We start from the raw sequence: 10422 nt of genomic DNA, 5'->3' as shown, positions 1-10422 counted from the left end.
TGTGAAAATGGATTAAAGACGCTGCCAGAAACATGTAGTGGACACAGTAAAACAGTCGCAGTTTGGTTAGGTTTAGGCAGAAAAACTGATTCAAAATAGGTTTAGGAAAAGATAATGGTTTGAGTCATGACACACTTAAAGATCATGACACACATAACATCACGTATTCTGAAACTATAACAGATAACACTGACTTCTTGTTCTACATGGGAAATGAACCATGATCTCCTGGGTGAAAATCTTTTTTCTTGGAACCATCCATCCACCCAACTTCTTTCCAAATATGGACTTTTTGGCTCTTTACTTCTTGGACCCTTTTTCATTAATTGCTTCCACTGTCATAGTTAATGACTGATTAAAAAAAATTGTGGGCTGTGGGGTGTAAACTTTTTCGGCTTCTGAAATGAGGCATGCTAGAAAAAAGTTGTGAACCACTGAACTATATTGAAGCAGTGTGGAAAGTACCAAGGGAGGAAATAAACTGCTAGCTGACAACAAATCAAGTGCTGAGTTGTTAGTTCATTACCATATCTTGCAGATTTTGAAATCAATCAATGTCCAAATAAGGACAAGAAGAAACACAGTCATATAAACCCTGCAATTTGGAGAAGTAGTCAGACTCAAAATTAATCACCGTAGGGGACACAGCATCACTCAAAACTAAGACTTTTCCCATATGTTTTAAGGAAGAGAATAGTCTCTAATAAGGCAGGAAAGAAAATAAATATTGAAAGAAAAAAAAAGGAGGAATGGAGATTGGACAGCTAGCCTCAAGACAAATTAATGCTGCCAAATATTTTGGATAAGTCTCATGGTTTTAGTCAGTTTTGCCTGCAACAACTAGACTTTCTTTTTGTGCATTTTTGAGTTTGTCATTTTTTTGCTTGAGACCTGCCATTATCTTCAACTCTTAGGAAACTGTAAGTACAACTTTAGAATAAAGTTTGGAGGGGAATCAATAATTCTCATTCATCATTCCACACTCCAACTGCTTATTGTTGTACGTAATTAGCTCATAATGTAAACTGTGGTTAGGTGTGCCTAACTATGTCTGTTAGTATGCTTTAAAGCAATTCAAAATCGTTTGCATCAAAGTATCTATAGTCTGTCCTGATTGATGTAAAAACAAAGATAGCATTTGCCTATGCCAGGTGAATAAATGAAAACTCCACACATAACATTTAAGAAGGTGCTACAGGATAAAGGCCAGTGCAGTGCTGGCAAGGTGGAAGTGGAGGAAGCTTTATGAAAATGGCGCCATTCTTTTCTCTTTTTACTGCCTGTGCAATAACTATGGACTAGTCTGCCGGATGATTTATGAGCCGCACGATTAGTGTAGTGGCACCATTGAACTGAACGCTGTTTCACTGACAGTCAACACATGGACGGTTGGATTGATCCGCAATTGACCCCTCTGAAAGATTAAGTTGGCATATTTGAAACACCAGTCTTAAATGAGATATGATATAGGTTTCCAGGCTGTCTACTTTTTGCGGAGCCATCGCTGTTAGTGTCTTTGCCAGGATCAGATTTCAGGCTTAATTTTCTAGCATCTGCATATTAATCCTGCAAACATGAAATGATGCACAATTGCTTGCATTGTAATCAGATTAAACTCATACATGTGGCCAGTAGACCTGCGTGAGAAGTATGATTTTGCATGGAGCACGAGGATGTCACAAAGAGATTAGATGAAACCATAACCGTTTTACATTTGGCTCCTGGTTATGGCATGTCTTTTTAAGTTAATTGCTGAAATCCAACTGCTGATACTCACAATTTATATTATTGTGACTATAATTATTTTATTGTGCTGTTCAACTAGGCACTGCTGCACTTCAGACACTGACCACCTTCTGTTTTCATGTTTTAATTTTTTTATTTACTAGTATGATTCTAGTGGGGTTTTTATTGTGTGTTTTTTGTTTTCTTTTTGATTTTCACTATTGCTATTGCCTACAGCGTGACTGGAGTACCTCATTTTGTTTTGTCTTATTTAACATTCAACGTTCTGGAATGACAGTAAAGCATCTTTATTTTATTTTATTTTATTTTTTTCTAAAATTAACACAAAGTTTTGCAACAATTGTTGGAGCAGACAATAACAAGTTAAATCTGGCTAAATATTTAAAATACTTTTCCAACATTTAGCTATGCATGACCCTTGTTTCAACAGCAAACACAAGCTATTCATATCCACTTTAATACAACATGAAGGTTGCCCTGAGCTTGTGCAAGATGACATGACATAACATGGATGTACAGTTATAAAGTAACCTATTAAGTCTGCTGGGAGCTGGTGTTTTGTTTGTATTAGTTTTCCATATTATATATGCAAATGACAGTTTATATGCAAAGTGCCTGTGTGCTCCAGCCATACATGGGATGGCTATTGTGGTTGGATTTTCCAGCCATATGATGGTCAAGGCACCAGTACCCTCACAACTCAGTGTTTACTGTTTGGTCTGTACAGATAGTGGCTGCACCTGCTCGTGGTCACACTCCCTACTCACGCTACCGACAACTGCTAGACAACGACTACAGCATGGTAAGTCTTTTCTTGACACATACATTATTTATGTTGTAGCTCTGGACCTAAAATTAGTTTTTATCTGAATTTGTTATTGGAAATTGTCCTCAAGGTTCACAGTTCCAGTCTTTAAGATGTGTTTCTGTCTTACTCACCCTTTTCTTTCCCTGTCTATTCCTTTCCTCCCTACTTCCCTCTCTTCTCATCTCCTCTATTTTCTCCTCTTCCTCTTCTCTGTTGCCCCATCTTCTCTCCTCCGCTCTTCTCAGGTGCTCAACTGTACACAGATAAGTGACATGCTGGAGATGTACTATCTCTCACCATTTTATGCCATTGAGTTCTGCATTGGTTTTCCTGGCAATCTTTTGGTTGTACTTGGTTACATTTTGTGTTTGACGGAGTGGCAGAGCTGCAATATTTACCTCTTTAACCTGGCAGTCTCCGACCTTATCTTCCTCTGCACACTGCCACGCCTCTCGTACCTCTATGCAAACCATCAATCGGAAAAAAGTCCCTTTGCCTGTATTATCAACCGCTACATCCTCCATGTCAATCTTTACTCTTCCATCCTCTTCATGGTTTGGCTCAGCATGGACCGATACCTGCTCATAAAACATCCGACACGGAACCACTACCTGCTGAGGCCGCGAACAGCCCTGATCGTGACTGGGCTGAGCTGGCTAGCTGTTAATGTGGAGGTTGCTCCAATGATAGCGCTGATGATCCAGGACCTGCATGAGGTTAACTGGAGTCGCTGCAAGGATTTTGGAAGCCTGCACGGTGAGATCAATACATTAGGCTACAGTCTGGGACTAACTTTTACTGGTTACATTTTGCCTCTGCTTGGACTTTGTGGGTTCTCCTACCAAATCGCAAGTCTGCTCCGTGCCCAGGAAAGGGCTCTACAGCGCAGGACAACATCATACAAGAGGCCTCTCAGGGTTGTTGCATCAGCTGCAGCCATGTTTCTGGTTATCTACACTCCTTATCACGTGCTGAGAAACGTCAGAATAGCATCTTGGCAGATCTGGCCAGGGCAATGTTCAAGGATGTACATAGTCATAGAGAACCTGTACATTGTGACCCGACCACTGGCCTTCTTACACAGTGTCATCAACCCTGTCTTCTACTTTCTCATGGGTGACAAGTTCAGAGAGCTACTATTCACTAAGCTCAGAAAGCTGGTCAGAAGGACAGAACCAACCTGACAAAATTCAACACAAGATCCCCACTTCCCACAAAAAGAGACGTGCTTTAGTTGTTTAATATCGTCATTGATATAATTTATCATCCATTAACTTATTGTCAAATTTTCTATTAATGATGTGAATAGTTTGTTGTAGTGACCATAGTGGAATATTACAATATTGCATGATTACATGTGATAAAACCATGTCAGGAAATCCATGGATTTGAGGTACTGAGACAAAGTTATGTTAGATGTTGACAAAGTTAAATCTTCTTTGTTTAAGCCTACGTATATACTGTATGTGCAGATGGGTTGCCGTTCGTAGTTATATCTGTATTTGTTGAAATAATTCATATTTGTAGTTGGATGCTACTGCAGATGCATATTTTGTCGTTACTACTTTTTTGGGGATGTGAGTATGATGCATAATATTGTTGTAATATTATTGTAATAAATTTAGGGATGTTATGAGTCTTTTTTTTTTTTTTATAATTTAACCACTGTTAAGAATATAACCAACAATGTATGTTTTGTGTAGGCTTTCTCCAGAGCTCACGGGTTTTCTCAGTTTGGTTTGATCTTCCTTGTTAGTTTAGAAATGGCAGTAACTGCACCCCGTTTGACATTTGTTGAATAAGGAAAGAGCAGCTGTTTTGATCAAGAGCTTTATTGTTTCATTATCTGTTTGTCTAAACTGTCTGTGCTTTATGAATTGAATGTCTCACATAACTTGCCACTAGAAACATTTAAATAAAACTTAAACTGAGAAAAAGTTGTGCCTTTTTTTTTACTTTTTAAGTATTAATGATTAATCGATTATCAATTCTTAACATCATGTTTGACTACTAGTTCAGAAAAATATGCAACCCTAAATAGAATATACCTTAACTCAACTATGATTAATTGACTGGTATTTATATTACAATTAAAAATAAAATATATATCTTTTCAAAAGGATGCATTTTTTAATACTTTTATACAGCTCCTGTCATAATTAATACAGCCACTAAAAGATGTCACCTCACAACAAATGTCAACATGGGTCATAATAAGCTGCTTGTACAGTCATTCTGTCAGTACAATTGGAATCCAATGCTGTTCAAAGGCTGAATCTTATTTATTTGTATTTCAGGACTTTTCATCCCCAAAGTAAGCCAGTCATACAACAGTAAAGACTTTTCAAATACCAAGTGTTGAATTTGAATCCCTTTATAACTAAAGGGTAAAAATGACATCTATACTGCACAGTTTGCATAGTCATTATTGTTTCAGTGTAGGTTTCTTTGTTGTTGTTATAGCATGATCAATGGCCTACTTTTTTTCCAAAAAATACCTTAAAAAGTGAGACTGAAATTAAATCAAACTTTACAACAGTAATGGTAACTTCATAAATCAACTTTTAAGACCTGTCAAAATCATATTTGGTACATTTTAAGGCCTAAAATTCAGCTTATTGGATTGAAAAACTTTCTGTCAGAGCAAACCCAAGTTTTCAATGTTATCTGATGCCTACTTGTTTCATTCCCACCTGCTAGTAGGGAACTTGTTGCCTCCATATGGTAGGTTGGTTATTGACGCTATTTAGCACGGATATAAATACAGGTGTACTTTGAGATTTTAGCCTGCTCTTTGATGTGCTTTGGGCACCAAAGATTGAAAAACACTATTCTATGATGTAACAGAGATTTGAGACTGGCTTTAGTGGAGTTTTTCCGAGAATTTTTCCTGCAGCTTATTTTCTGTGAGTATTTCTAAGAACTTTTGTTGCTTTTTTCTTCCTCCGCACTCTCTGTGTATCTCTTTCCTATCTGCAGTTTTTTGAAATGGGATATTCTACTACTCAAACATTGAAACGAAGTGTATTTGTTGTCCTTTGCACACGCTAAAAGAGGATTCGGGTGATCATCCTGAAAATCAGTCAAGAAAAGCCGTTTCATTTTGATCTCTGTTGTTTTTGTTTTTCATGGATTAAAATGATCCCAGTGTGCTGAGTTAGCTGAGTAGCATCTGACACTGAAACCTTTGTAAGTGAGTCATCTGCAGGATTTTCACTGTCATTTTAAAACTCACCTCATTGTTTTTCAAATGTTTATTGTGCTATTTTCTGGGTATTGTTATGGCTTTTAACAAAAAACTGTACCTGGCAGGCACAAACGATTGAAGTGTTTGAATTTGGCTGTAGCATACACAGTGAATCATTAGTTTTATATGTGGGAAAGTGTGCATTTGCACCGAATAAAAACCTCAAGGTAGTTTTTGTGTTCCTTCTCTTTCTTTCCTGTATCACATCAGTTACACTGGTGCTCCAATTACAAAAACATTCTTTCATTACTTTGAAAAAAAAAAAAGCTGTAAAATTGGTGTTGCTGTTTAGAAAATATTGAGCCATGCTCTTGTTTTTGACACATATTCTTTTCCATAAACCTGTTTTGTTTGTTGTGGTGCATTAAAACCACTTAATATATTCTAATAATGTTGTAATGTACATTTCTAAAGTGGGAGCCAGTGGGAGCTCATCCAGACATCTCAGCTCTTGTGAAACCCTTTTTCATTTCAGTGACCTTTGGTATTTACTTAGGCTGACTCCCCAGTAAACACACTTAACTTGATAGAGCTTTAATACAATCGACAGGATCAGGTGCTTTCTTTCACTCATGACTAATTGCACCATGCTTGATCTGTCATTTCATTTACATTGGCATCTCTCCTAGAATGAGCAAAGAAAAGAAGCCAAATCAGGTTGTGTTCTGTCTGTGCATTTCAAGTTTCATGATAAAAGCCAGGGGGGTGATATTGAGCCAAAGCATAAGAAAAAACTCTGCAGAAAAGTACATCTGAGGACAAACTGAAACTCAAAGCTGCAAATAATGTGCTGTCCTAATGTGGGTTGTAATGATACCCCGGGATGGTAATTCAATATATTTCACCTCAGACAACTGAGGACACTGAGGCAACAAGGGCTTTACAGGGCACCTGGTCTTCATACAGGTTTTTAAGAAGGTTGCTGTATGTTAGCATGTAATTGTTTCTTAAATAATACACTTATTCTCAGCAGTAATAATGTTGTGGTGATCAGATTTATGCAAATGATTGTATAAGTCACCTACATTAGTCTCAAATTCAAAATAAACTAGCGGAATGCAGTCAGAGTGCAGATGCCTGCCAGGGAACAGATGGTGAAGCACCTACTGCAATGCCACGACAACTGCCAGATGCAACCAGCCGAGGTTTGCACCACCAACATTAACATGAACCCCACATTTGTCATCCAGTTTACATCTATGTCTGAGCAGACTCATATAACGAAGACTTTGAAGACTTCATAAAAAACTTTAAACTATACTGACCTATAACTTTGAAGGAATTTAATAAGAGTAGGTTTGGTCAAATGAATGTTATCATTGAATGTTATAATCTATTTATGATTCCAGTAAATAATTTCAAGTAAGAAACATGCTGTCTTAACAGAGGACTAATAGAGAGCTGAACATTATGATGTCACAGTGACACTGACCTTTGACCTTTTGGTTATAAAATGTCATTCAATCATCATTTTAGCCTGTGATATATTTGTGTGTAATTTTGTCATAATTAGCATGTTAATTCTTAAGTTGTGGCTGAAAATGTGTTTTAGTTTTGACCACCTTTGACCACCAAAATCTAACCTATTCATCCTTGCATCTAACTGGTCATTTGTGCCAAGTTTGGAGAAATTCCCTCAAGGAGTTTTTGAGATATCACGTTCACAAGAATAGAATGACCTGAAAATATGACGCCACAGGTGATGCAGACATGGAGCCATAAAAAAGTTTTTTTTCAAAAATGAATCACAAAGTGCTTCCTTCAGCATATAGTCATGAATGTGCACAAAAAAAATTAGACTGGCCGGTCGAGTAGTATGCAAGATTAGCTGCGGACAAGTAATAATAATAAAGGAAATTAATCTACCATGTCTGGCTTTGGCTGCAAACCTCTCAGTATTTGACCTTTGAAAATTACATGATTTATTTTCAAGCCTTATGAACAACATTGCACCAATCCTAAGAGAAAATCATGTTTATACAAAGTGCGTATTTGCAGGAGCAGAGTGTGGACGCTTACTCATGCTTACTCACATTCCTGTGTGTGAGCACAGTAAGTCCTTGTGCACTTTGTGTACTGTATGTTAAGCATAATCTGTGCAAAACCACTATATGTTAGTAACAGTTTCTAGGAATCATCTGCCATAATCCATTTCATGTTACTGTTATTAGCCCTCCATAGCAGTGAAGGAATTTGGGAACAGTTCTGCTATTTCACCTAAAGAGGGATAAATAAGTGCATACACATAAAGTACACACACACACACACCTGCAGCACTGCCAGCATACAGAAGAATATGACAGCATAGCGTAGCACAAAAATAGTCCACTCTACACTCAGGAGGCATGAAGTGTTTTGTTTAATGTGTCCTGATGAACGAGTTTGACCTATTTGAATCATCCTTTTGTTATAAATGGCGTGTTCACACTCGTGCATCATCCTCTTTGCTATCCAAAAAGAAAAAAGCCACTTTTTATCCAACCACTCGCATTGAATGTGTGTAGGTGTTTTTGGTAGATCTGTCAACACAGTAGTCTGCAGTGTGTTTGCAGATCAACTGTACTTGCTCACTTGGCTATATGAACTCTCAACAGATCAAACAGGAGCTCCTTCATCTACAGTAACTGGCGCCAAGTGGATTTAGTGTGTCTGAGTCTATACAGAAAATCCTTCTCAGCATATAATTCTTTTCACTTTCACCACTTGTAATATACTTGTCAACATCATAGAACAAGTAATATGATATGGACAAGTACAAACCCAATTCCAAAATCTTTTCTGACTTGTATGCAATTGAATACAGTAGAAAGATAATATACTTAAAGTTTCAAACAAGTTGGGAAAGGGGCACCAAAAGACTGTGAAACGTGGAATGCTGTGAAAACACCAGCTTGAAACATTCCACAGGTTACTCACTAACAAGTGATAGTCTCATGATTTTGTATGAAAGGGGCATCCTTAAAATGCTCAGTCGCTCACAAGTGAGGTTCAGCACTTTGTGAAAAACTGCATGGGCAAATAGTAAGGGTGTGTATGCATAAATGATTTGCAGCAGCGTTTCTCATCTTTCTTATAAAACCAAAACTTACTCTATACTTGCACGTTATGAAAGTTTGGTGGTGCGATGGGATGCAATGTCACTTCTGTCGCTATTTTCAGCGCCGTCTGTTTAGAGCAAACGACACAGGAGAGGGAGCACTTGTTTTGTGTGATGATGAAGCAAGAGGTGAGAGAAAACAGAAGAAAGTTACAGCAGCACCTCCTTGATGCCAAAAATGAAACATATGCGCGTCCTAATGAGAGGTATTGGTGCATTAGTGCTACATCGATTTGTTTTTGATTCATGTTTAGCTTTTAACTGATGCAGGCCGCCTGAACCGATGCATTTGTATCTTACACATTAAAGTCCGATGCTTCTGATACATGAATGAGTCGTTACACCCCTAGCAAATAGCCCAACGGTTTAAGAACATTTGGGATTTCACCATCTGCAATCCATAATACAATTAAAATATTCAAAGAGTCTCTGCATGTATGGGGCCAGGTGGGAAAAAAGCATTCAATGTGTGTGACCTTTGACTTCTCATGTGGCACTGCATTAAAAACTGACATGACTATATAAAAGGATGTTACTACATGAGCTTGGAAACACTTTGGAAAACTGTTGTCAGTAGCCACAGTTTGTTGCTGCATCTACAAATGCAAATTAAGACTCTATCATGCAAAGCTAAAACCATATAACAGCAACATCCAGAAACGCCACCAACTTCTCTTGGCCCAAGCTCAACTGAGATGGACTGACAAAAAATGCAATAGTTTGCAGTGGCCATATTTTATCACACATTTAACACACTGTTTTTAGAAATCATGGACTTTGTGTCCTTTGGGCTAAAGAGGAGAAGGACAACCAAAACTGTTACCAGCACAAAGTTCAAAAGCCACCATCTGTGATGATATGGGGGTGTGTTAGTGCCCATGACATGGCTAACTTGCACATCTGTGAAGGCGCCGTTGATGCTGAAAGTTTTGGAGCAACATATACTGTCATCCAGACAGATATCAATGCTTATTTCAGCAAGACAATGCCAACACTCATTCTGCATGTGTTACAACTGGATCTCACTGTAAACGACTTCAGGTACTAGACTGACCTACCTGACAGTCCAGACCTGTCTCCTATTGAAAATGTGTATCTCATTATAGAGTGCAAAATACAACAGAGATCCCAGACCGCTAAGCACTTGACGCTGAATATCAAGCAGGAACAGCAAAAGAATTTCACTTTCAGAACTTCAACAATTAGTGTCCTCAGTTCCCAATTGCTTAAGAAAAGTTGATGTATCAGGGTGGTAAACATGCCCCTATCCAAACTTTTTTGGAATGTGCTGCAGGCATCAAATTCAGAATGACTGTATATTTACAAAACACTATGAAGTTAATCAGTCTGAACATTAAATGTCTTATCTTTCAACTGTATTCAATTGAGTATAGGTAGTATTTGCAAATCATTGAATTCTGTTTTATTTACATTTTTCACAGCGCCCACCTTTTTTGGAATTGGGGTTTACACATCTTTACACAGTATGTGATTGTACACACACAAGTACAACTGATCAATAGG

The 10422-nt window shown here is 37.8% G+C and overlaps 1 protein-coding gene across 1 annotated transcript; it reads left to right on the top strand.

Annotated features, from left to right (window-relative positions):
* Window positions 1–2043: 2043 nt before the first annotated feature.
* Window positions 2044–4205, top strand: LOC146328798 (succinate receptor 1-like). Its single transcript, XM_084716502.1, has 2 exons — window positions 2044–2548; window positions 2800–4205. Exons 1-2 carry the CDS (start codon window positions 2546–2548, stop codon window positions 3736–3738), a joined length of 942 nt encoding a protein of 313 aa, XP_084572628.1. The 5' UTR covers window positions 2044–2545; the 3' UTR covers window positions 3739–4205.
* Window positions 4206–10422: the final 6217 nt, after the last annotated feature.

Source organism: Lutjanus erythropterus, chromosome 4, assembly GCF_056507025.1.
Source record: "Lutjanus erythropterus isolate fLutEry1 chromosome 4, fLutEry1.hap2, whole genome shotgun sequence".
NCBI lineage: Eukaryota > Metazoa > Chordata > Actinopteri > Lutjaniformes > Lutjanidae > Lutjanus > Lutjanus erythropterus.
The sequence above is the reverse complement of the archived record's forward strand: the minus strand, read 5'-3'. Positions and strand labels throughout refer to the sequence as shown.